The 27350-nt window shown below is 47.4% G+C and overlaps 1 protein-coding gene across 1 annotated transcript in view; it reads right to left on the bottom strand.

Annotated features, from left to right (window-relative positions):
- NCBP3 (nuclear cap binding subunit 3) overlaps nucleotides 1-27350 on the bottom strand; it is a 354604-nt gene that overhangs the window by 159061 nt on the left and 168193 nt on the right. Inside the window, exon 8 of the mRNA XM_086954548.1 lies at nucleotides 25317-25416. Within this exon, the coding sequence (XP_086810674.1) occupies nucleotides 25317-25416 (100 nt within the window). The remainder of the gene's footprint in view (nucleotides 1-25316; nucleotides 25417-27350) is intronic.

Below are 27350 nucleotides of genomic sequence, written 5' to 3'. Positions count from 1 at the left end.
AAACACCCCCTGATGCAAAGTAAATTCTGTGCTCACGTTGGTCCATGTGGTCAGAAGGTCGTGGTCGGTGGGGTTGGGTGTGTTCGTCGTTGTGGGGTTCGTAGGGTTCGTCTGGGGGTTGAAGCTGTTGTGGATGTTGGTGATTTTGTGGTGGAAGAAGGCGGCAAGGGAGTCTCACAGGGTTTGCGACGGCGGGATGCCGTTGGTGCAGGAGCTGGGACTGGAGAGTTCCTTCATGATGTTGAAGAGCTCTTTGCTGTTGTGTGCGTTGTTGTCTAGGCGGTCTTTGAATGAGGCTCTTTTGGTGGTCCTGATGAGGCGGTGATGGTTGCGACTGGCGTCTTTGTGGGCTGCGTGGTTGGCGGGTGTTCTATCGCTGAGCCAGATGTTTTCGAGTTTCCAGCAGGTGCGCTGGTATGAGAGTGGGTTGGTTGACCGAGTCGGAGGCAGCTGAAAGGCCCAGCAATATCAGGCGGGAGAGGAAATCTTCATCTATGGGCCAAACCCCAACTTTCCTAACACTACAAATAAATAAGTCAATTTGATTGTGTCAAATGCCATGGTGGTGTCCAAGAACACCATCACTGTATCTTCTCTCAGTGTATCTACCCGTCCCATCACCCCAAGAAGGCGGCGGAGGTTAAGTGATGTGTTTCTAGAGGGCATGAAGCAGGACTGGTCCGGATGGACTAGTTTAGATATCACACCCACCAGATGAGAGGCCAACAACTTTGCTAGAAGAGTGGTATGAGAAACATATATTTTGACAATAGTACTCGGCAAACTCGTTTGCTATTTCCTGGGTGTCCATGAGTGTGCCTCTTGTCTCGGTTATTAGTTCTGTAACTAGACAGATTGCGTGGTTTTGCTTGACCAGCCATGCCAGCAGTTTTCCTGCTCTATCATCATGTTCATATATTCTCCCAAGTTTACCTTTTGCTGAGTTTTTTTGCCTCATCTGTTCAGACCCCTTTGTCTTCTTCCCTCTTTAATTTGAGGAGGTGCTCTGCTTCCCGTTTCTCTGGTCCCAATTGTCTCCTCTCCAGATGCTGAATTTCATCTTCTAATCTCTTCAGCTCTGCATGTTTTTCTTTTCTAGTCCCAGCTATCTGCGAAATTGCTTGCCCCCGAATAAGTGTCTTAAATGACTCCCCTTGTAAGATGGGTAGCCTGTCTGGTTAGAGGAAAAAATGGTTCCCTGAGAGAAGCGATTAAAAGAGAACTTCTGGGGGATCTCAATGATTTCTCTCTACTGGTTAAAAACTTTAGAATGGCTGTTGATCTACTAGAGTTGGATGCAAATATCTTGTTCTTATTAGACCCCGTTGAACTTAAGACGAAATTAAAAAATGCATCCTGGGAACTATGTTATAAACTAGATTGGATAGCCCAAACAAAGAAAAAAGATAGACAATCTTTGTTAAATACATACTTGTTTAAACAGCCCCAACAATATCTCACCTGGAACATCCCTCATAGAATCAGAAGGTTATGGTTTTTATTGAGACAAGATCTGCTTCCTTTAAATTCTCTTTATGCAAAATGGCACGGTGTGTCTCCTGTATGTAATTTCTGCCATAATGATGTACAGAATCGCAATCATGTTTTGTTTGTATGTAAGGTATTGCGTCCTTTTCGCCTCAAATGGCTAAAACCAATTTGTCTACAGCTAGGAATTTTAAATGTATATACTTTCCTCCATGCACTTTATAGCCCACCTAATGAAATATTTTGCTACAGAATTTTTAACTTTTTTAAATGCTTTTTAGATATTTATTAATAATGCACGAGAATGGCTGAGGACTGCGAGACTAATGACTGTATGTTCTACATTGCTTCTTTTAGACTGTAAGACGTTATTTTGTTGACTTTTTTATGTGATGTATATTGTATGCTTTATTTTATGTGGCCCTCATTGAGAGCCAAAACATAATAAACTTTGAATTGAATTGAATACATAGACTCCCAGGGTGTTTGGGTCGATCCTACCTCGTTATCCTGAAAACAATGCTTTACTGCTTGTGTCAATTTTTCTTTAATCCTAGGGATACGAAGGAACCAGGGATTTATTGGTTCATTTCATCTCACCTGACTATCTCCCACCACCATCTGTATCCTGACCGGGGAATGATCTGAAATACCTTGAGCCAGATGTCTAATTTCTTTAATGTGTCCCACCTGGTCTGCTGGGGTGAGGATATAATCAATCCGGGAGAGGCTACCATGTGCCCCAGAGTGAAACGTGAATTGAGTCTCGAATGGTTGATGTACCTGCCCAATGTCAACCAGCCCCATCACCTCAAGGAAAGTGGGGAGGATCATGTGTGTGGAGCCTAAGTCTCGGGGTGGCGGTCGAGACAACCCGATACCACGAGTTAAAATCTCCTCCCATTAACAGTCTGCCCTCAGGGAGTTTTAGTGTGAGAGTTCCCAAATATCAGAATGTGAGAGTCTGCATTCCTGGGGGTACATATACAGATACAAGGGTAAGCGGAACCCCTTCCCATGTACCCGACACCGCCGCATATCGTCCCAAATTGTCAGACCAAGTATGGGTAATCGCCATCAGGAAGGATCGCCGGACCATAATGCCCACAACCATGGACCATGAGGTAAACTCAGAGTGAGCAGCCAGGTTGTAACCTCATCTGGCCAGTGCCTTACAGGTATTGCCAATCAAATGGGTCTCTTGGAGCAGGGCCACTTCAGGGGAATGTCTCCTAATAAATTGTAACACAATGCCTCTCTTGAGTTTGTCGCCCAAACCATTTACATTCCAGGCAGGAGTCTAAATCGTTTATCCCTTAATGACCCCATGCCTATGTATTGTTAATTCCGGCTCCCTCCAAACTCCCTGCTTCAATGGTAGAATAGATGATGCCTCTTCGAGACCCAGCCCGTATCTTAAGTGGTTTACCAAATTGTTCCTCCTTGAATATTCCCTTTGCATGTTTCGTGATGTGTTGCTTTCTATAAACTTACAAAATACATTAACCAAAACCCAACTGCCGCCCTCCATGCTCCCCCGCACTCTGGGCTTAAAACAGCCTATGAACGCCAACTATGCAGAGTTCCTGTCGCCCTAACTTAACTAAATAGTAATTCAGGAAGGGGGCGATGGGGCCTCTTCCCCCAGTGCCCTCTGCCTGCATATATGAATACATCACCAATCCATTTATTTTTTTTACTTTGTCAATGTTGATGCAGTCTCTCAATTTTCTTCAACTTCTCGGTTCGGCAACGGCGCCACCCTCTGGCAACCTCCGATCGTCCATTTCAGTCCCCAGATTTGTCTTGACTTGTCGGCATCATCATTCTGCCACTTGGAGATGTGTGTCTTGAGGAGGGATAGTCTTTGCCACATCGGGGGTTGTTATCCTCTGCCACTCTCCATCCTTCTAGCCACTCCATCGCTGATTCAGGTGTTCAAAGAAAAAAAGTATTTTCCTCCGCCTCAACACGGAGCTTTGCCAGGAACAGCATAGAGTAGCGGAGGCCTTTATATCTTAGTTGTTTCTTGACATTCAAAAAGGATCTCCTCTGTCTTTGCATATTTACTGTGAAGTCAAGAAAGAAGGACAGTTCGCTGCTTTTAAATTTGATGGGAGAAGTCGAACCTTGCAGGATAGTGTATCAATCTCTAAAATTTAACAGGCAGGCCAACAGTGGCCGCGGGGGGACCCCTGGCCTTGGCCTACCACCTGGGACTCTGTGCGCTCTTTCTACCCTGAAATATTTGGACAGGCTCTTCGGTCGCAAGTGGTTCATGATGAGGTCTTCGACTATAGGTTCATCTTGGAACTTCTGCCTTCTCAGGGACTCCAATTATTCGGAAGTTGTTGTGTCTCAATCAACCCTCGTAGTCTTACAGCTTGTTTTCTGTTTCTCTGCTCCGGGCTTGAAGCTCTCTAATTTCCGGTCTCATTTGCTTGGTTTCACCATCAAACTCGGTAGAGGTCAACACCAAGGCCTTGACTTTCCCACCCATTTTCCGAAGGTCTACTCTCATCAATGACACTTCAATAGTGATGGAGTCCATTCTATGTTCTAACGATGTAAGCACGCCTGCTATGTCATCCATGACGTCTTCAGGTTGGATCACCGTTGTCTGATCCCAGCTCAGAAGCAACTTTCCCCTCCTGTGGCGCCTCTGTGTCAGCCAGTTTAGGGGCAGCAAATATATCCAATTTAGTCTGCAGCATGCTTTTCGATCCTTTGGTGCCAGACATCTTCAAGTCAGATCTCTCACGGGTACAGTCCGCCGCCTGCGTCGAAGGTTAACCACCTCACCCGGCCGGGGTTCCCCGCCATGGGATCCTGTAGTTCACCAGTAAACGTTATTGTGGCACCCCATGCAGTAGTCTTCTACAGTTTTCTTCCCTTCCCCAGTCTCAAGTTTATCTCTGTTCCTCAGGCTGGCTATTTCAGTTATTCAGTGGCGGAATTGTAGGAGTCCATTCACTCGTGTAGCCCTGCCCACGCAGTTGACCAGCACAGATTGAGTCTGTAGCGCTGGTAGTTTCAGGATTCGGGGTTTCAGGAAGAGTTTCAGGGGCCAAACACACCAAGGATCAGAGCGGTTTGTGTTATGCAGCGTTAGGTCAGAGTCCACTGTTAATTAGGTTTCTTTTAATGTTCACTTTCAGCCTCAGAGCCTGTCTGCAATGACTCTTAAAGCATACCACCCTATGGGAAGGGGTGAGGGGAATATATATATATATATATGGTTATATATATGGTCTTACATTGCTTGATGCTTGGCTGTCGCTGTTTTTTATTGGGCTAGTACTACTGCCGCCTTATTTAACTGCCATTAGCCAAGTACATAGTCTCTTAAAGTTGCAGCCTGCAGCCCCTTCAATTCAGTGTCCGACGTCTTGAAAATGCAGCAGTGCGATAAAATTTTACCTTGATTGCTTCTTGCCACTGCCCCCGTGCTGATTGGATTCAGTTCACCTCCTGGTCTCTTGCCGCTCTGGGCTCCGTTTCCTATACGGCCTCCGGATGAAGTATCTACGGCTGCCTCCGGCTCTAAAGCCCCTTTCTAGTGCGGATGTCACTGCAGGTGGTGCCTTTCACGGTGTGCCCCACCCGTAGTTGCACTCCGCCATACCTCTCAGCTAACACATGTTAGATTCTATCGGAAGCCCGGCCCAGCATCGGCAATTACACAAGTCCACGGCTTTCAGGACTCGCTAGGCGGCAGCATGTAAGTCTCTTTTTCAGCCGAGTTTGTTACTTTCTCTCTCTCCGGACCTTCTTCCGCGCCGGCTAAGGTCCATAGTATGTTTTTTCTTGGTGACTGAGGATCAATTTAGCAGATTATGTGCAGGCAAAGACTGGGTTATCGCGGAGCTCTAGTGAGGAGGCCATTTCGCTTGGCGTTCAAGTCACGCCCCTGTGTGTGCAGTTTTAACTGACATTTCGACCTAGCAAAGTAAACCTTTTTGCCAGGTCCAAGCCTAGCAAAGTAAACCGTTTGCCAGGTCCAAGCATTCCTTTTTAGGTCTCGCCCTGGCGAAAGCGCCTGAAAGCGCGCTCTCGCCGCGAGACAATAGCTGTCGGCTCAGCCGACAACGAATGAGACAAAAGATGGCCACGCGAAGCATTGAAAAGCATGGCAGAGTCAGATTCTGACGCGTGCCTTGGGATTGGGTCGCATGCGTCGATGCTCGTCTTGGGATTTGGTCGCGCGCGTGAGCTTCTACAGTAGACAGCTAACGTTGCGCGGCTTGTATGTTTCAGTTTCGTTTTTACTCGTGCGTGTGGCCGGTGGAGAGGAGCCGAGCGTCGGCTCCCGCGGAGACATTGATAAGCGCAGGGGGGAGACAGCGTCCCGGATACCAGCACATCCCCACGAGGTAGCGACCACCCTGTAGACTTGCACAGAGGAGTCTGAGCCCACCCTACTGTGGGTTTTTCTTTGCTGCTCGCATTCTCAGAGGAAGATTGTGCACTGCTGCCGCTGGCACATCTGCCAGCTTCCTCCCTTCACCTGACGCCTTGCTCCACCACTCTCTACCCTGGTCCGACGCTTCCGCGCTACTCAGGGACAGCAGCCACTGCCTCATAGGCTCACCAGCGTTGCAGCTGCTGGCCATGGCGTGCTGTTTTAACTTGACTCGTCATAATCTCAGCGCCGGCTCCGGCATCCTGGGTGCACTACCCGTCCTACTAATACTCAGAGCTCTCACACAAGCTGCATGCTTACTGAAGCACCAACATCGGCGCCGAACCTCGGGCAAGAAGCTTACATGCCCTGCGAACCGGAGGCTGAGTGCTAGCACAGTAATACAGCGAGCCCCTGGGCGAGCAGTAGCTGCGGCTGCCTGCAGCCCATGCATGGCGTGCTCAGCTATGTTGACCGCAGTTCTGGTCTTCTGTGGCGTAATCGATAGGGCAGCGAACTTTCACGCTAAGAAACGGAGTTTGAGTCTGGTGGGAGGCTCAAACATGCTGTCATTCTGTGTCCGTCGGGAATGCAACTGGTGCTCATTTAAATCACTGCTACCTTCAAGTGGACTTCACGTTATATAAAATCAACCCGAAAATAAATCGTGCAAGACTGTTTTGGGGGGGGGAGGGGGACTGCAAATTCAATGTATTAATGTGCTTGTTAAAATCTGTTTATTCTCCTCTGGATGCAGTAGCAGAAAACTCAGAGAAGCAACCAAATACTGGTCACGTGACATGCTGTGCCAAGCACAGTATTTTAGGGCACTGTTTAAGGTACGCACTTCATTACAAAGGTTAACTCTTGCAAAGGCGTCCTAACTACGCTTTTCAGACGACGGTCCTTTCAGAGCCCCCTCCCTTTTAATCCCACTGAAAGCACCGATTAAAAACCATCCCTGTCCGTACCCTAACAAATTATTTTTAACACATTTAGTACAAGGACTGTGCTGTCGTTGCAAATCCTCGTCACGATGTTACCTCTTGTGCACAAATACAGACAGGATAAAAGTACCAGTCCTGTCATGTAGCTGGACCGATAGCGCTGACTCAGACTTCCACAACATGACATTAACCCCTTCTCTGCGGCGGGAATTCCGCCGCAGCGCTAAGGGGGCGGGGGGTTGAGCGGCGCTCGCATGCTCGTGACAGAGCCGCTCCGTCACGAGCCGCGGTTGAGCTGTGCTCGTGACGGAGCGGTTCCGTCACGAACGCGCCCGCTCAATGGAACGCTCAGCACAGGCGCGAAATTCGCGCCGCGCAGGCTCGCCGAGAGGGCCATGATGGAACCGCTCCGTCATGAGCACAGCTCAACCGAGGCTCATGACGGAGCGGCTCCTTCATGAGCATAGAACAGGTTAAACAGGGCCACAGACGGGAGCCCTAAATGACGCCACTAACTCGTCCTCCCCCTCTTCCCCGAGAAACCGGACACATCCAGACGTCCAAAGTACTTTCTCTTGTACAGTAGCAGACACAGAAGAAGAACACAAACGTGTGCACGCACACACATAGCATCACGGTTTGTTTTTCAGAAAACACGCTTATGTTTTCACAGGTCGGTAAGTGTAAATTAATCAGCTAACAAGCGCGTGGCTGAATTTTAAAGCGCAGCTTCCCTCATCCTCGAAATACCGAGCGTTGGTTCGAGCTAGCAGCAAGGTGTGCGCCTCAGCTCTCGCTCGGTTTACTCACCAACCGAGATAAATGCTAGGCCCAGCACGCAAGCTAACACACAGAGGGCTTGTGATGTAAGAAATTTACTTAAAGAGAGCACTCGGTTTACGTAGACTAGCATTACTAGGTTATTTCATCGGTTTACGTTAACAAGCGCCATGATGTCGTCAAGAGGCGTGGTAGAAGTCAGAGCTGTACCAATAGCTTATCACTCTAGTGTTTTAAGTTTTTGTTCAGACGTGCATTATTTATTACCCGTAAAAAACAGCCGCGTAGCTAGGGGGGGGCGGGGTGGGAGGCGGTCCACCCCAGGCGGCACTATTTTGGGGGTGGCCGGGCGGTGCCTCAGCAGCATCATAATGAAATGAACACAACAGTAATCATCATTGGCAGCCAAAGTGCGTTGCGCAGCATAAATAAGCCTTGATGGGCCAGTGTGTATAAATGCTACTTACTGCATTGCACGCACCACCTAAGCTTATTTTAAAAGTGCACCTAAGGCTTCAAGTTTGGGTCCGGGGCCGTCGTAGCGCGTGAAAGCGCTACCAATGACGGCCCTGCAAACATTTATCATGCAGCAGATCCCGCCTATAGCAGACTTGTACACTGTCCTGTAACGCAATGCGCGCACCAACGCACGTGGTGACGTGCATGAATGCATCCAGTAACCTGAGACTCGGTCTGAATCATCCCCGGGCGGTTGGATTTGAATGCGGGACAAAATCGAATTGCTGCTCCACTTGTAAAAAATGTAAGTCAGTGTGCTTAACCCTTGGATAATTTGATAAAATGAGGGTAAGCGCGGCATTCAGATGGAGGCCAAGGAGCAGGGATCGCAGAGAGGGGCACTTGACCTCAGCTGTATGCACATGGAGGGACGGGCACTGGCATACAGATGGTGCATCAAACGTTGTAGAGCGGCATCTCTACACACACTTCATAATTTCTCGGCAATGCAGAGAAAAAGGCACATAAGCACTTGCTTTCAATCAATACCATTTGCACGAGGGTCACAACAGGGAGCAGAGTGACAAGGAGCATTTACACAAAGGCTCAAAAACCCACTGCACCTTCCTTTGACAAAGAGCAAAGACACGTGGACTCCCTACCCCTCAGGGGCGGCTGGTGACATTTGAAAGCAGTGAGGCGTAAAAGTTAGGGATGATATATAAGTAGCAGGAGAGCACTGCATTTCTTTTTACTTTTGCCATTATTTAATTTGGTTTTATCCCCATCTAACCCATATGCACAGAACTACAATTACAACTGGAACACATGCTTACTGCCCTGTGGGCTTTGCAGAGAGGCGCAGGACTGGATAGCCATCAAAATTTCTGAACACCTTTTTCCCTCACTTGACAGGCACTGTGAGAAACTCGCAGTGACCTCAGCCTCAGAGCTCTCAAGTCAAGTGGTACAACTCAGTACAAATTATGCACTGTACAAGAGCACTGTTATACATGAAAAAAATACAGAAGCAACATCGTTCAAATAGCTAATACTTTTAGGGTATGTAATTATGCAAGATGAATACGTGCATTCTAAATAGGAACTAAATCACTGAACATAACGGTTTAAATTCATAATTAAATGTTAAAATGTTGGCATTTACTTTCATTAAAGCAGCTGCCCTTGGTTTGCCATCTCTCTTCCTGTAGTGCCCTGCTCTCACTCCAGTGCCACTGCATTCTTTGACCGTGTGGCGCATCGCAATACTAATCATGTTATGAAATGATAAAAGCCACGAGAGCAAACATGTCATTATTCCCCGAAAGCAGTTCCGTGAAGCTTCCAGCACTCAATCATAACTGCAAGGAAATAATGTTTATTGTTTGCTAAATTAGAAATGTATCGAAACTCTTGCTCTTTGCCTTTGTCTCAGAAGAGCCGGCCAGGGTTTGATCCTGCCTTTGTGCGTGTGAATCTCCGGCAATCAGTCCCTTTGTTCGCACTTGGCACTGCCCTTTGTTGTGGATAGAAACAGGGCACCGATAACAGAATTGTTTCCCATAATACTTGTGGTTCTCAGGTTTGCAGAGACGCACTGCGTCTTCCGTTGGTTCATGTTGGGTTTCTCAGAGTTGGCATTTGTTCAGGTATAACCCTGGGTGATGCAAAGGAAAAAACTTACCTTGAAGCTGGTCTGCGCCACCTCTCTGCTCCCTTGGCTTGGCAAGTGATCAGGTGCGCTGAAATCACCTGTAGTATCCTGAAGGTGCTGCCGGGCAAAGCCGGCAGAGTGCGTGGTGAAACCCAGTGTGGTGGACCGGTCGGCAGACATTGCGGAGGTTACCTACAGGCCCAAGGCCTGCCAGGCAAGGCTACTCTTAGTCACTGTCCCTTGCTGTTACTCTAGGTGCTCCTAAGTACTAGTTAGCAGTGACCTTTTTAAACTGTGCCCACCACTGCCCACTGGACGGTCTACAGGGACCCCTTCGTGTTCGTAGGCCAGGCGCTGGTGATGGCTAAGTTGCTTGCTATCTTTAGGCAAACTGTCCATTGGGCAGAATCGGGGCTGTTCACAGCAGAAAAATTCCCCCACACTGTTCCAGTGCAAGCTGCCTGCCAGCAGCACAATCATAGAGAGTACACTGTGAGAGTCTCACAATGCTGTTTGCGTGGTGAGCATGGTAACAGGAAAACAAACCAAAAATCAGCCACTGGCTGGGATTATCGTTGCAGGCTTTCTGTTGATGGTACAAGTGCCGGATCCTGGCTGTGTTTATGTTCTGCAGTGACACCAGACAACCAGGTGGAGGGCCGGGCGCAAATGTATTTAAGCTGCAGAACAGAAGTATATGTGTGTTTTTAGAGAAGTTTTGACACTGTACACTGCTACTCTCTAACAACCAAAGCGTAGTCAGTTATAAGCTCCTAATTGCGGCGTAGGACAACCAGTAGCGCAGCAGGTGCTGGCAGTGGCTGCTTTTATCATAATATGAAGTGACATGTTGTAATTCTTCCAGGAGCTATAGTATGCGTGACTAACACATTTTAGTGCGGTGATGTAGACATCAGTACTAAAACGCCCTAGTCCAACCCCTGATGCGTGGTACTTGGCAATACTGTAATACACTTGCTGCAAAGGACCTGTGCCATGCATATCAAAGAATAATATTTTATGGGCACAGCTCTGTGGGTTACTGCTTTTGTCACAGAGATTCTGTTGTTGCTGTGTAGTTCAGAAGTTACATTCGTAATCTAGAACAGTGAGCTATGAACTGCTATCTAAGAGCTGCATGGTACATTTAGAAAATAATGTGTTTTTTTCTCAGTCTTTCTATTTTGATGTTGCTAAGAAAGGTTTGTTTGGGTAAGAAATACATTTTTATTAACGTCAATCCTAAACACTGTGTTATGTTCTGAGTCTGTTCTTCTCCAGACCCAGCACTCTTAAAAAGTGCCTACCAGCATGGGTGGCATATGAATCTTACAACGTTTGGTGGTCTTTGCCTTATGTAACATTTTCTATGTACTAACGTATGATTCATTGTGTCTGGATGTGTGATTTTGAAAATGTGGAAAGGTTTTGCTTTAGGAGCAGGGATTAATGGAGTCCTTTTTAAATGTGGACTGTAACATCTGCAGTTGTAAAGCAAGCATTCAAGCCTTTGGGCATTCTGACTGTTAGATAAGATGTTTGTTACTGATGAGGTATGTTTCACACAAGATTCTCTATTAGGCACACTATGTCATACCGCCTTCAATTCTGATCTGCTTTCGAGGAACCATGTTTGCTGAGACTAAGTGTGGTGGGGCAGCACATGCAAAGAAGGTGGGACTGTGTCTGACAAAGGGTAGGGTGAATGAATGCATGACGATGCATAAAGCACAATAATGTATGAGATTCCATACATACTAGATGGTACATCTGCTGTGAGAGAACTCATGTAGAGGCGTGCACCATATGCTGTACACACACACACATGACTCCCCTACGGTGTCCAATTCTTTTTCCAACTTCTTTGTATCAAGGTAGTGATAGTTAGGGATGTCTCTCAGCCTTGCCATTATCAGTAACCCATACCTACTACATGGTACGTCTACCTTGACACTCTTATTTAGAGGCATACTTCCATTCTGTGTGAACCTTCTTTCTCCAAGGGCAGCTGCAGGCAGGAGTGACTCGGAGCTTAGCCAGTAGCATTTTTCCATACACACTAAATGGTACCTTTGTTTTGAGAGATCTCATGTAGAACATGCTCCATAAGTAGCATGCACACACAGTACTCCCTAGTGCTGACCCCAGTCTGTTTGCCCTATCTTTCACCCAGTACAATAGCAGGCAGGGGTGTCTCTGAGCTTATCCAGTAGTATTCTTCCACATATACACAATGATAGAGATCTCATGTAAAACATGCACCATAAACAGTATACAACTTTATACTCCCCAGAGGTGCCCCTATTCTGTTTCTGTGTGAACAGGACATGGAGAACCTTATATGCCAACGAGAAGCAGGGTAATTGTATTATATTCCATCAATAGTCCTGTGGGACTTATTTATGTTCTACTTCAATCTTATTTTATAATAATTGTGTGTAGACTCAATTCTATTAGTCAGAAGAAAGGTACAGGATGCCTTATTTGAAAAGAAGTTCATTTGTTGTCTAGGAACGATATAGCTCATAAATTGAAAAATAGAAAATAGTCTCATGTAATGAAAGATGAAATGTAAACATCCGTCGTTGACACAGTGTTCTGTGCTGTAAACAGGAACTGCATTTCTGACATGGATTACCTTTAGGGTTTTTATGGCCCTTATTGAGAAAGGTGTATATATTTTCGTTCTCACTTTGAGCATTATTGAGATATTGATCCATGCTTTTGCCTTGAAATTTAAGGAGCTGATTATACTGCCCATTAGTGATCCATTGCAAAGTCAGTTTTAGGTGCTGCTCTGCCTAAAGCCATGAGTGGCTGATGGGTTTAAAGGAGTTGCATAGCCTGAGATTTCACTGATCAATGGTGTGATGAGAGCCCGACAGCGCGTATGACGAAGAACTATGAGCGGCGATATTACGTGTCTCTCGGACCTCTTTCAAGTGCTCGCCATCCTTTTACCCCAGCACCCCTCCTTCCCCCCCCACACAAGGGGCGGCAATCTGAGGGATAGCCCCGGGCGCCACAAGCTCTAGCTACGCCCCTGGTAAGAAAAGTAAACATTTGAGAAAAAAGTGATCTTGCATGTAATTGCCTAAAAATAAATGTTATTGGTTTACAATCGAGTAAGACTAAACATTCAAATCGACCATTCCCAAGAATATCTACACACCACAGCTATCTATCGCCCGCCCTTACTCTATCTCTCGCCCTAACTCTCTATCTATCTATCGCCCTCACTCCTATCTATCGATCTATCTATTTATCTATCTATCTATGGGCACTGGCCAGCCCAGAGGACAGGGTGCAATCTATTTAAAAAGTATCTCATGTACTTTTCAGTTTTACATTTCCTTAGAATGAAAAACATCTTTGATTCGTTTTTCGCTACTGCAAGGCCCACCTCTCCCATAGGATAACATTGGAGTTACCTTACAATACAACAGACATTTGTAAAGTGTACAGCGGCTTGCGAGTAACGCATACTGGCGCTAAAAGCAGGACCACATAGGGCGATAGATAGAGTGAGGGCGATAGATAGATAGATAGATAGATCGATAGAGTGAGGGCGATAGAGTGAGGGCGATAGAGTGAGGGCGATAGAGTGAGGGCGATAGAGTGAGGGCGATAGAGTGAGGGCGATAGAGTGAGGGCGATAGAGTGAGGGCGATAGAGTGAGGGCGATAGAGTGAGGGCGATAGAGTGAGGGCGATAGAGTGAGGGCGATAGAGTGAGGGCGATAGAGTGAGGGCGATAGAGTGAGGGCGATAGAGTGAGGGCGATAGAGTGAGGGCGATAGAGTGAGGGCGATAGAGTGAGGGCGATAGAGTGAGGGCGATAGAGTGAGGGCGATAGCTATATAGAGTGAGGGCGATAGCTATATAGAGTGAGGGCGATAGCTATATAGAGTGAGGGCGATAGATAGAGTGAGGGGGATAGATAGAGTAGGGGCGATAGATAGAGTGACGGCGATAGATAGAGTGAGGGCGATAGATAGAGTGAGGGCGATAGATAGAGTGAGGGCGATAGATAGAGTGAGGGCGATAGATAGAGTGAGGGCGATAGATAGAGTGAGGGCGATAGATAGAGTGAGGGAGACATATAGGGGGAGAACTTTGCTATTGGTTTGCGGTTTGTGTGAATTCCAGGAGCAGCAGTAGCAGGAAAAGCTGCCAGGGGCAGAGCAATTAACCCCTCTGCAAGCCATTTCGGCAACCTCTCGCGTTTCCCGCTTCGCAGGAAACGCTCACCTTCACCAACATCAGGGCAAAGACTGCGGGGAAACTACAGCGCCCACAAGGCAGTGGGGCTTTCAGACACACCCAGTACACTGTGGACCAGGTGTATTTAAATCACCACGGGAGCCGCGCACCGCGGGAGAACCTTGCTGTCGGTTTGTGTGAATTCCAGGAGCAGCAGTAGCAGGAAAAGCGGTTAGGGGCAGAGCAATTAACCCCTCTGCAAGCCATTTCAGCAACCTCTCGCGTTTCCCGCTTTGCGGGAAATACTCGCCTTCACCAACATCAGGGAAAAGACTGTGGGGAAACTACAGCGCCTACAAGGCAGTGGGGCTTTCAGACACGCCCAGTACACCGTGGACCAGGTGTATTTAATCACCACTGGACCCGTGCACCGCGGGAGAACTTTGTTGTTGGTTTGCGGTTTGTGTGAATTCCAGGAGCAGCAGTAGCAGGAAAAGCGGTCAGGGGTAGAGCAATTAACCCCTCTACAAGCCATTTCAGCAACCTCTTGCGTTTCCCGCTTCGCGGGAAACACTCGCCTTCACCAACATCTAGGCAAAGACTGCGAGGAAACTACAGCGCCCACAAGGCAGTGGGGCTTTCAGACTCGCCCAGTACACTGTGGACCAGGTGTATTTAATCACCACGGGAGCCGCGCACCGCGGGAGAACCTTGCTGTCGGTTTGCGGTTTGTGTGAATTCCAGGAGCAGCAGTAGCAGGAAAAGCGGTCAGGGGCAGAGCAATTAACCCCTCTGCAAGCCATTTCAGCAACCTCTCGCGTTTCCCGCTTCGCGGGAAAGAGTCGCCTTCACCAACATCAGGGAAAAGACTGCGGGGAAACTACAGCGCCTACAAGGCAGTGGGGCTTTCAGACATGCCCAGTACACTGTGGACCAGGTGTATTTAATCACCACGGGACCCGCGCACCGCAGGAGAACTTTGTTGTTGGTTTGCGGTTTGTGTGAATTCCAGGAGCAGCAGTAGCAGGAAAAGCGGTCAGGGGTAGAGCAATTAACCCCTCTACAAGCCATTTCAGCAACCTCTTGCGTTTCCCGCTTCGCGGGAAACACTCGCCTTCACCAACATCAGGGCAAAGACTGCGAGGAAACTACAGCGCCCACAAGGCAGTGGGGCTTTCAGACTCGCCCAGTACACTGTGGACCAGGTGTATTTAATCACCACGGGAGCCGCGCACCGCGGGAGAACCGTGCTGTCGGTTTGCGGTTTGTGTGAATTCCAGGAGCAGCAGTAGCAGGAAAAGCGGTCAGGGGCAGAGCAATTAACCCCTCTGCAAGCCATTTCAGCAACCTCTCGCGTTTCCCGCTTCGCGGGAAAGACTCGCCTTCACCAACATCAGGGAAAAGACTGCGGGGAAACTACAGCGCCTACAAGGCAGTGGGGCTTTCAGACATGCCCAGTACACTGTGGACCAGGTGTATTTAATCACCACGGGACCCGCGCACCGCGGGAGAACTTTGTTGTTGGTTTGCGTGAATTCCAGGAGCAGCAGTAGCAGAGCAATTAACCCATCTGCAAGCTATTTCGGCAACCTCTCGCGTTTCCCGCTTCGCGGGAAACGCTCGCCTTCACCAACATCAGGGCAAAGACTGCGGGGAAACTACAGCGCCCACAAGGCAGTGGGGCTTTCAGACACGCCCAGTACAGTGTGGACCAGGTGTATTTAATCACCACAGGACCCGAGCACCACGGGACGCGCGCGGGCGGGCGCCGGGCCATGGGTGGGCCCGTTTAAGCCCGTTCAAGACCGGACAAGGACAGGACGGGCCACCCCCCTTTCAGCTCATGTGTGGCATTGACTTGTGAGTACATTGTATCTTTCTTTATTGTCACGGACTTGCCGGGTTTATATTCATGCCCGCTAAGGAGGCCAAGGGGAGAGCGGACGTTGCTAACCTCATGGGAACCATGGACCAGTTTATAACAAGGATGAACTGTGTTATCGATGAGGGGATCACGATTATGGAGCGACGTGTTTCCCAGGACCTCGTCATTGCAAGAAGGTCTTCAATGGGAAATATTGCTAATGCGCGGACTCCTGTCCATCAAGGTCTTAATAGTGGTATTGGTGCATTACCAATTATAGAACTCCCCATTTTACAGTTACCATCTTATGATACATCGCCAGTTTCCTCTGGAGAACAGTCACCTGTTTCTGAAACGTTATTGCTTTCTCCCCACAAGTTGCCCACCGTGCCCAATGTAGCTAAGGTACACAATACTAGACAATTGCGAGAGAGAAACCCAGGGGCAATTACCAAGTATAAGCAAGGGCTGTCAACTAACAATGGGGGAAAGAAAAAGAAAGCCCCAAAAAATACTAGAGTAATTCCAGCTACACTGGAGCAGCCCGTTGTGGTTGACTCACTTGGGATAGATTGAGTAAGATCGAACAGCACCTAAAAAGGATCGAGCGCGACTTTAAGGGAATCGCTGACTCCTTATTAAAGGATGCTACTCCCATGGCCACCCAATCACTAGTTAAAGCCAGTGGAACAAATGCTCCGGTTGTCCTGAAGGACGCGGTAGCATTGAACGTTGCCCATAAGGCTCCAGTTGCACCCCTTAACAAGGATCTAACAGCTGCCAATGTAAGTAAATTTTGCCAGCATAATGTACCTCAGGTCAGTGAGGGTGGAGGGGTTCCCTTAGCCCAGATTCCCAAGGGGAAAAATATTATAAATCTACCCCCAGAAGTATGTCCATTTGTGGTAATTCTAGCAGGGGTTCCAGAATTGGGCAAGCATGAGATGGAGTCCCCTACAACATTGAGGAACAGGGTTGTCCATTGGTTAAACATAAACAGACCACTGCCCTTACATATTGTGTGTAAAATACTTATGGTCAGAAGGGTGCCATGGGTTGGCCATTTGGCCAAAAATATAAGGGGGGACTGCATTCTGGTTAATTTTAACGACCCCAGATCTGTTGAGTATATTTGCAACTGGAGATACCCCAGCCCAGGAGCGACTATCCGCTCCCTTCCACGGTCTTATTTCTATTCCCCAGGTCATTTCACCTCATTAGCAGATGGCTGGACAGTGGTGCAGCGGAATGGGAGGCGGCCACCCCAGGGGGGTTGGCCAGGGCCTTTCTTATCCTTGGACCCTATCCCTATTCAAAATCGTTTCAACTGTTTGGAGGCTGTTGACTGACTCCAGGACAGAGTAGGAGCACAGACTAGTTCCTCTCCCCCCCTGAGTAGATGCTCCCCCTCTCCTTCTGTACCACTACAGTCTCCGGGCCCAGAGTTACCAATTCCTGTTACAGCACCTTTGACGGCTATTAACATCGTTAGTCAGGATTTACATCAATCTCCACGTGCTCTAATTTCCTGTAATGATCCCACCAATAACTTTAAACTTGTTTCGTGGAATGTGGCGGGACTGCGGAATAAGCTCTTATTACCGGATTGGAATTATTTTATTGATGGGTATGATATGTGTTTTTTTCAGGAAACTTGGTGTCTTGAACCCCTGTATAAGCCTGGTTTTTCTTATTTTCATGCACCTGCTATCTCGGTTGGCCGAGGTCGTCCCTCTGGAGGACTTATGGCATGTGTAAGGATAGACCTTAACCTTAAGATTACTCATCACACGTGTTCAACACTAGATGTTATGAGACTTTCCATCAAGGGCATGAATGGCATTACCTCTTGGGAATTATTTAATGTATACGCTAGAGGCACTCAAGGGGGGGGGGTAAATCCTCCACCATTTGTTCTCTCTGATTTGCTCCAGTTGTGTCCTTCCGATTCCTTACTTCTGGTTGCTGGTGACCTAAATTGTTCGTTCGAGCCTCTGGCAGTAGATGACATCCTCGGAGTTAATGAGGAAGATGCCCGGTGGGGCATTCCGTCTTTGTCGCTTATGCCTGTCAAGAGATGGTCACCGGTTATCATTCAATTGAACGCCCTAATGATAGAATCAGATCTGAGAGCTGTAAATGGGCGCACTATCTCCGATGCTCGGGGGGAAAACACATATAACAGGGTTTCCTGCGAAAGCAGAATTGATTATATAATGGTGGCCAGGAGGGCATGGAAGTTAGTTGAGGATATGGTCGTTATTCCACCAGTAGACAGTAACCATAACCCCCTGTAGCTCACAATGGTGGATCTGTGGCAGAGGAAGGAGTATACCCCCTCCACTAGCTCAAGATTATTAACTAAGACAGTTGTACCATCTAATTGTAATAGGTTTCTCAAGTGGCCAAAGTTTATTATGAACGAGCAAAGAGTGAAGAAATTCTTAGTGAGCAGACTCTAAGGCTTTCTGCAGCATGTAAGGATGTGGCTGGGCCTGTGGCGGCAGAAACTATCTACATTGATACTATAGATCAGATTGCTGTTCTGTTTTCAGTTCCCAGTAAAAAGCGCCCGACGAATGTCAAGCCAGTGCAGAAGTCGTTTGATAGAAAATGCAGAATGAAAAAAAATAGTCTGATTCTTGCCATCACATCTAGTAATCCAGTTCTTGTTCGGCAGGCCAGATTACATTATAGACAAGCCATCACAATAGCTAAGAGGGAGTGGGAAGAATCTCATTGGGATAGCCTTAGAGAAGCGAGTAAATCTAAAAATGGTTTTGGACTTTAGTCAGAAGCTCCAATGGCTGCGACCCAGATCAAGTCCCCAATCATATAACGGATAGGGAGTGGTTTGAGCATTTCAGGAAACTGTACGGGGCTGATGAGCATTCGAGTACTCCAGGGCCCTTTCATGGTGCCATGGCTACTGATTCTGCTCAGGTTCCATTCACTAGAGTAGACAAGGAAGAGGTGCTGGCTGCATTAACCAAGATTGTGCCCGCTAAGGCCCCGGGACAGGATAGTGTACCGGGTGACCTTTTTAAAGCTAACATCGAAGGCTGGGCCTCCTACTTTGAAATTCTTACGAATGCCTTTTTGGAAGGCTCGCCGGTCCCAAACTCTTGGAAGGGGACCGAAGTGATCCCTATATACAAGAAGGGCCCCAGAGGGGACCCTGCCAACTATCGCACAATAAGTCTTATAGATGCTGGGCAGAAACTGGTTGGCAGGGTACTCTTAGAGAGGATTCTCTTGTGGGCGGATGAAAATAGTATTATATCACCCTTTCAGGCGGGCTTTAGGGCTTGCACAAGTACGATAGACCAGGCATTTAGGCTAGTGCTCTTACACTGGAAGGTGGTCACCATTGGCAAAGGCGGTCTTTATTTGGCATTTATTGACACGAAGACCGCCTTTGACCTGGTCCCCCGAGACCGCCTATGGCTGGTCCTGGAAGAGATGGGGATTCCTTCGCCCATTCTGAATCTCTTGGCTCGTATGCAAGTCGGAAATTATGCCCGTATTAGATGGGGAGCACAGGAGAAAAAAACTGATAAAATCCCTGTGAACAGAGGGGTACGCCATGGTTGTTGTACTGGCTCCTACACTCTTCACGCTGTTTGTGAATGGCGTAGTCTCCTTTCTGCTCGAAATCAATGCTGACGCCCCGGTCCTGGCGGGTGATAAAGTCCCCGCTTTACTCTTTGCGGACGATACGCTGCTAGTATCAAAAACTCCCGCAGGATTGCAGACGCTGTTAGACCACTTCTGTTTGTTTTGTAAGCTGAGGGGCCTTGCCATAAATACTTCCAAAACCAAGCTTCTTTACTTTAACCCGAGTAGATCGTCCAGATCTACCTTGTCTCTTGACGGGGTGTCTCTGGAACGTGTAAAAGAGTTTGACTACTTGGGGATTAGAATTTCCGATAAACCTAAATGGCAGCCACACATTGATAAAATGGCGTTGAACCATAAGAGGGTAGTTGGAGTACTGGGGAGGGAACACCGTGCCTCCACCTCTAAGCCCGTTGCTCCTGCCCTGGACATCTATGCTGCAAAAGCTGTAGGCTGCGCCCTATATGGTGCGGACCTTTGGGGCTTCGAATGTGTGGATGCCCTAGTTATCGCAGAGAACAAGTTCTTTAGGGAGCTTGTTTCGCTCCCAAGGGGTACCCCAACTAAGCCACTTTTGAGTGATCTGGGTCGCCGTTCCATCAAGGACCTAGCTACTCTGCACCCTCTCTTATATTGGGCCCCACTATGGTGTACCCCGGAGCTCTCAAGGTACGCCGATGGCTTAAAAGAGGTCATGAACCTTCAAGGAGCTCATAAAATTAGTTGGCTAGCTAATATAAAGAAGCATTGCTGGCAATGGGTCTTTTAACTGCTTGGGAGTCTGGGGCATTGCTATCCAAGGCAGAAACTAAGCGGGCCTACTGGGCATGGGCCGGTGACCAAGAGCAGAGGGACCCAAACCAAGGTAGGCTAACTGAGGTATTCCGTCAGCACAAGCCTAAGCCTCGCCTGGAGCTCTATCTAGATTTTATTATGAAGCCTAGAGACAGATATCTCTTTATCCAGTTCAGGATGGGCACTCTTCCTCTTCGCGACCGTACTAGCAAGTGGAAGCCACCGTATCAAACTCCCGCTGACTGTCCAACCTGTAAAGGTGTCATTGAAAATATTGCTCAGGTGCTTTTTGTATGCCCAGCCTATATAAAACCTAGACAGAAATGGCTCAAACCTGTGTGTCTGTTGCTTGGAACCAGGGACCACTCTGTCGCACACAGAATACTTAAGGCTGATGCTAGTACAACCTTAGTGTGTGGGGTGGCCACATTTTTAAGTTGGGCTTGGCTGATTAGGCTGAAGGCTATTTGATGAATTAAGCATAAGCAAAATATATTTTTATATACCCATATAGCCACAAAGCTGTTATAGTTTAATACATTTTTAATTATTTATTGTAATATAAAAGGTTTTTATCTGTAATTTATTTTAAATGTATTGTTAATGAACTGTGTTTTTAATTGTAAATGTGCTTTTATGATATTATATATATCGAAATAAAGCTTTGATGATGATATAGAGTGAGGGCGACATATAGAGTGAGGGCGACATATAGATAGAGGGCGACATATAGATAGAGGGCGACATATAGATAGAGGGCGACATATAGATAGAGGGCGACATATAGATAGAGGGCGACATATAGATAGAGGGCGACATATAGATAGAGGGCGACATATAGATAGAGGGCGACATATAGATAGAGGGCGACATATAGATAGAGGGCGACATATAGATAGAGGGCGACATATAGATAGAGGGCGACATATAGATAGAGGGCGACATATAGATAGAGGGCGACATATAGATAGAGGGCGACATATAGATAGAGGGCGACATATAGATAGAGGGCGACATATAGATAGAGGGCGACATATAGATAGAGGGCGACATATAGATAGAGGGCGATAGAGTGAGGGCGATAGATAGATAGAGTGAGGTGGCCTCGTGGTGGTGGTGGAGGTGGGTGTGTTGGTGGACGTGGTGGTGGTTGTGGACGTGGTGGAGGCGGAGGTGGTAGTGGCGGTGGATGTGGTGGTGTTGGTGGTGGACATGGTGGTGGTGGTGGACGCGGTAGTGGTGGTGGAGGCGGTGGTGGTGGTGGTGGAGGGGGTGTTGGTGCTGGAGGCGGTGGTGGTGGAGGCGTTGGTGGTGCTGGAGGCGGTGGTGGTGGAGGCGTTGGTGGTGGACGCGGTGGTGGTGGACATGGTGATGGTGGTGGGTGTGGTGGACGTGGGTGTAGTGGTGGTGGTGATGATGGTGGTGGACATGGTGGTAGTAGACATAGTGGTGGTGGACGTAGTGGTGGTGGATGTAGTGGTGGTGGATGTGGTGGATGTGGTGGTGGTGGTTGTGGAGGTGGTGGTGGTGGATGTGGTGGTGGTGGATGTGGTGGTGGTGGATGTGGTGGTGGTGAATGTGGTGGTGGTGAATGTGGTGGTGGTGAATGTGGTGGTGGTGAATGTGGTGGTGGTGGATGTGGTGATGGATGTGGTGGTGGTGGTGGATGTGGTGGTGGTGGTGGATGTGGTGGTGGTGGTGGATGTGGTGGATGTGGTGGTGGTGGAGATGGGTGTGGCGGTAATCCTGCAGGAGTCTGCCAGCAGGCTGTGCAAAATTCAGCAGCGCCTCTAGGCGTTTGTTGCAATGCACGGACTCCACACATAATTTGGCATCACGGTATAGTACACAATAAAACATTTCTTAGCACATAATTAAATTAGAAGCTCAAAAGAGCTTTCTCGGCATCTCTGGCAAGTGTGAATTAACAGCACCATAAACCTCTAAGGAATACGTACAGTGTAGTTTCTGTAAGACTTTCCCAAAGTGACCCTAATCAGGGCATAACTAAACCTTTCATGTCTATTTTACAACATCTAGATAGCAAAAGACTGGAATCCAATGATGAAAGCGGAGGTGACACCAAAGTAGCAGGAAGCAACAATATAATTTATGGACGCATTACCTCGGCTGTTTAATCGGGTGTGATCTTGGGCATGACAGCCTTCAGCGAGCAAAGCCAGAAACGGCGGGAGGGGGGGCTGATTCCTTTGAAGTGGAAGTCTGATGCTGGCTCAGAATTCTAAGAAAGAAACTGGATTTAAGTAACTAGTCACACCTAGGAAACTTGGCAACTATGTTGTAGGATGTTTGCGTGACACTTCTTGGTGTTTCTTGTAGTTAGGGGTATTATAAGAAACAAACACGTGTCATATCAGCACTGTTATACATGTCTGAAGATTTCGGCCAACAGTATTACACATGTTTAACATACCCCTTACAACCATAGGCCTAAAAGTCCCACCATGCTCACTGATGTTGGCCGAAAAACCTGATTCTGCACTTTGTGTCTTCTCGTGATTGCTTTAGAATGTATTCGGCTTCAATGAACTCGGTGCAAAGGTGCACATTGTGTGTCATGCATGAACCCAATTAAGAGAATTATGCTTAATGACTTCTCCGGCCTTGCTGGCTACACACTGTCTGCCCCAAATGTATGCCTGGATGCTGAACAGCTGGCGAGGAATCAGCCCACACAAACCCAAGGCGCTGCTGCTGCTGAAGGAGGCAGTGAGTAAACTAACAAGCATTGTTAAAGTTAAATGCTCTCACTTCTTATACGTCAACATGCTCAAGCAGTGAGCAGCTGATCCTGCCTAGGGGAACATTTACTAACAAGCAGAGGTGACGAGAAGGGCGGGGGATAAGGGAGGGAAAGGGCACGTAAACATGCTCAAGCTTAAAGAGGAGCTCAAGTTCAAGAATCTGAGGCGCCTGAGATTGTTTTCACAGCACATGTGTCAATCACACAAACCCCATCGAGGAGCAGCACACAATGCCTGGATGTGTAGGGAGGGAGCAGCAAGCCTTGTGTTCTCTGGCAAGCTTGTTTTTTAAATAAAGTTGAAACCGGTTGGGCAAATCTGACAGAGCAGGCAGGGGCTGGGACTCCAGCTCACCCACTAAGTCCCTTACGGAAACACAAGCTGAGCTGTTTATCTCTTTCTTACAGTTATGTGTGTGTTGAGGATGGGGGGCGGGGGGGGGGGGGGTGTTTGCACGTCGAGTGCCTCGAAAAACAAACAAGGAACACAAAGCAGGGGCAAGTGCTAAATGCTAAAATGAGGGAAAGAATAAGAAGGGAAAAGATACAAAGACGGGGAGTACGGGGGCAGACAAGAGATAGTGGGAAAAGAAAAGGAAAAAACAAGAGTACATTTAAAAGCACGCTGAAAAAGCATGCAAGAGGGAGATAAACAAAGGTAAATGGCAAGCGGAAGGCTTACTTACATTGGACTTTGGTAGAGGAACTGTACTATATGCATTAGAGAGAAGCCTAGCAATCATCTCTGTATGAAAGAGAGCGCGTCACGGCAAGAACCGCTCCGTGAGGTTTCCTGCTGAAAGGCTTCACAGATAGCTCCTCCACAGTGGCAACTCTCACTAGCGCTATACACACAGCGCTTTGAAAGTTATAAGTAGGGCAACTTCACCAGCAAGATATAGAACTGGAAGCAAGAAAGTGGTGCTATCATAGGACGGCAATGTTTGTTTAACGCACAAGAGGGAGCATGAGGAGATGTTTTAAAAGGCTCACATTAAAAGCAGAAACACGGTCAGCGTAGTTATTAAAAGCGTGATGTTTTGAATGCTGGCAGGAAAGCGTTTTCTCAGCAGGAGGGCAAGCAGCGAGGCGTTGAGATGGCCAACACAAGCATTGAGAACCTGGTGGGGGCGGGTGAGGGGGTGTGTGTGGGGGGGGCAGGGAGCAAGCGAGTGAGAGGGAGGGAGGGAGCATATGGGGATGGGGTGTGAGTGTGGGGGAGCAGAAGCCTTTGATGTGGTGTGCAAGGCCAAGTGCGCGCTGGAGAAGCGTCACGCTTCAAGAGTTAACATGTATTGTGAGAAATCCGCTGAGAAAACCGCTTGTTCAAGAGAGTTTGTTCCCCTGCTATAGTATCGAGCTATTAATCCCTGCGTGATATAATAGCTCGACCTAAAAAAGTGTTAACCCTTTCCAGCTCGTCCATTTATTTCTCAAAAATTACGACATGGATTTTCATAGGAAAAACACACTTTCAGTAAAGTTCTACCTCCGAACCCCGAAATGGCAATACAGGACTCTAAACATGTAACCCTGTTATGTATTTTATATTACATGGCTGCTTGGGGAGGGTTAGCTTGACAAACGTTGTTATCTATAAAGTGCAGATAACAACTGACTGATTGGAATTAAAATGTTTGGGTTTTGTTTACCTTTCTTGAATCAATTGTTGTTATAAACAACGTAGAATGGCGGGAGCATTGATTTATGCCAAGCTGTGGCTGCTGTGCTCACATCATTATACATTTTACAGGATTTACCACATAAATTGCAGGTTTCACATAAAATGTTTCTAGCTCAAAAGGATGAACATAGTTTTGCCAGAGACTGCACTACATAAGTTAACGTTTTGGGCACATAATTCAGATAATCTTGCAGTAGAATCTTAGTATCCTGACAATGGTAAAAGAAGGCAGAGTGATTTGAGGGATGCAATTAGGATGATGAAACTCCTATTCAATAGGGAACAGCATCATATTTTCCATATTTCAGTTTCCTCTGAAATATGGGTTGTTAAACCACAGCACATTGTGCAACACCACATGCGCACACGTGTACACACACACACACACACACACACAACATATAAACACATAAAAAAGCACAATGTTTAAATTAAATAAAGGTTTTGCATTGCGATTAGGGTGCCGGGGTGCGTTTGTTGGTAATTCAAAGGTTAGCTAAAACACAATCAAATACACTGAAGTTGGCAGTCCGAAAGGAAAAACCAGCTGTGAAACAATTATCAAGTGCTTGTAATCAAGTGTTGCATCAAGTACTTAAACAACCATTTTTATTTAGCACACACTGAAATGGTCTCCCAGTCTATTTTTCTTTTCTTACCATGAGTTACTAAGTATTCCTTTCATGCCACCATAGTTGGGATTTCCATACTTCATGTAGTACTGACTTCTTTTAGCCGCTCCAAGTTCCTTTTTATCATCTAGGGAGGAAGGACAAAAAATATCTTTACATCCTCTCTAAAGTAAGATAACGATAGCGTGGGTTGTAAAAACAAAGCACTTACTCACATAATATGCTTTTCAGTATCAAAAATAGCAAAAAGGCGAAAAGTGCTGCCAAACTACAAAATACTTGCATTACTTGGCCTTCATTTTGCACTATGAACCTTTCTCCACACTTTGTAAGATGGAAATATACTGTGATGATTTACTGACATTTTAAAGTACACACTTGTATTATTAGCTTATGGCAAGAGATATAAGATCAGTTTCCACTACAGCACAAGATGCAGAAGTCATGTTGAGCTGCAAATCAGATTCCTAGTTTGTTTTAATTTTTTTATCAGGCCAATCGAAGGTGGGACCAAGACAGCATGATGGGAATGTTTCCAGTGGTTTGAGTTTCAAATAATGAGGGACTTCCTTTTTTCCTTCCAACCTTATTGAGCCAGCAACTAGAGTTGAAAAGGAAGAAAGAAAAGAAAATAATCTAGAAAAGCAGTAAGCCAAGACTAGAGCAATGGAGACATTAACACACAAGTAAAAGAGAAGACTGTATAGATAAATCTGACATCAGACAGGATCAACAGACAAACATACTCAATATCACTAACTTTTACATGGCCGCTTCATCCACAAATCAACCACCCCCAGCGATCCCCTTTTCGAAGCGATTTACTCACACAACACACACATGCCAAATTCCCAAATAAACACAGGGACAGGTCTCCACCTTCCAAGAATCATCCAAACGCACAAGTTACTTACCTTCGGTAACGATATATCTGTAAGAGACAGTAGTTAGTATTAGATTCCTTACCTTAGAATATCCCCAGGCGTCAGACTGGATCCGGAAACATTTGCGTAGCAGTACCCTTGCGCGTCGGTATGCGTCGTGTGCGGCTCCGCGTCCGTCGTCGGCGCCGGGAGGATTTCGCCAGCGCCGGGAGGATGTCGCCGGAGTACTTAGACGCCGCCCTCGCATGCAGACGTCAGTTCTTATACACAGCTTTTACGCGCCAGAAACGCAGAGCCATGATAAAAACCAACACTGGTGCCATGAAACTAGGGCCCTGAAAGGGGATGACCTTAACCCTAGATATCGGTTCGGAGAACGGGGAGGATGGGTGGGGCGGTAAGGAATCTAATACTAACTTCTGTTTCTTACAGATATATCGTTACCGAAGGTAAGTAACTTGTGCATCTGAAAGAAACAGGTTAGTATTAGATTCCTTACCTTAGAATAGATACCCCAGCAATACCAACCCCGGTGGTGGGTCTGCGAACCAATAATCACACCAGAAAGTCCTGGAGGATGGAACAGCCAAAGAAGCCATCCCTCCGGACTTGGCTGTCCAGGCAGTGCTGTCTTGCGAACGTGTGCAACGAGGCCACGTAGCTGCCTGACAGATGTCCTGCAAGGGGACTCCCCGGCCCAGGGCAGTAGTGGCCGCTTCTGCCCGATTGGAATGGGCCCTCAGCCCAACAGGAGGCTCCTTCTTAGCCAAAGAGTAGCATGCCTTGATACACAACACAACTCACCGAGAGATGGTCCGTTTGTGCACCGCCCGTCCCTTCGTAGCGCCCACGTAACCAACAAAGAGTTGGTCATCCACCTGGAACTGGCGTGCGCGGTCCAGATAGTATGAGAGTGCACGTTTTGGGTCCAGACGGTGGAGCCGCTCTTCATCTTTAGAGGGAGGCGGAAAGAAGGTGGGCAAGGTGATGGACTTCCCGTTGTGGAAGGCTGTGACTACCTTGGGCAGGAAAGAGGGTCTTGTCTGCTACACAACCTTGTCCGGATGGACAGAAAGGAAAGGAGGCTTGAAAGAAAGAGCCTGGAGCTCACTCACTCTCTCCTGGCAGAGGTGATGACAACCAGGAAAGCAGTCTTAGGCGTAATAAGACGGAGAGG

The sequence above is a fragment of the Lissotriton vulgaris genome, chromosome 2_1, assembly GCF_964263255.1.
Source record: "Lissotriton vulgaris chromosome 2_1, aLisVul1.2, whole genome shotgun sequence".
Taxonomy (NCBI): domain Eukaryota; kingdom Metazoa; phylum Chordata; class Amphibia; order Caudata; family Salamandridae; genus Lissotriton; species Lissotriton vulgaris.
This window is presented reverse-complemented; position numbering and strand designations above follow the sequence as displayed.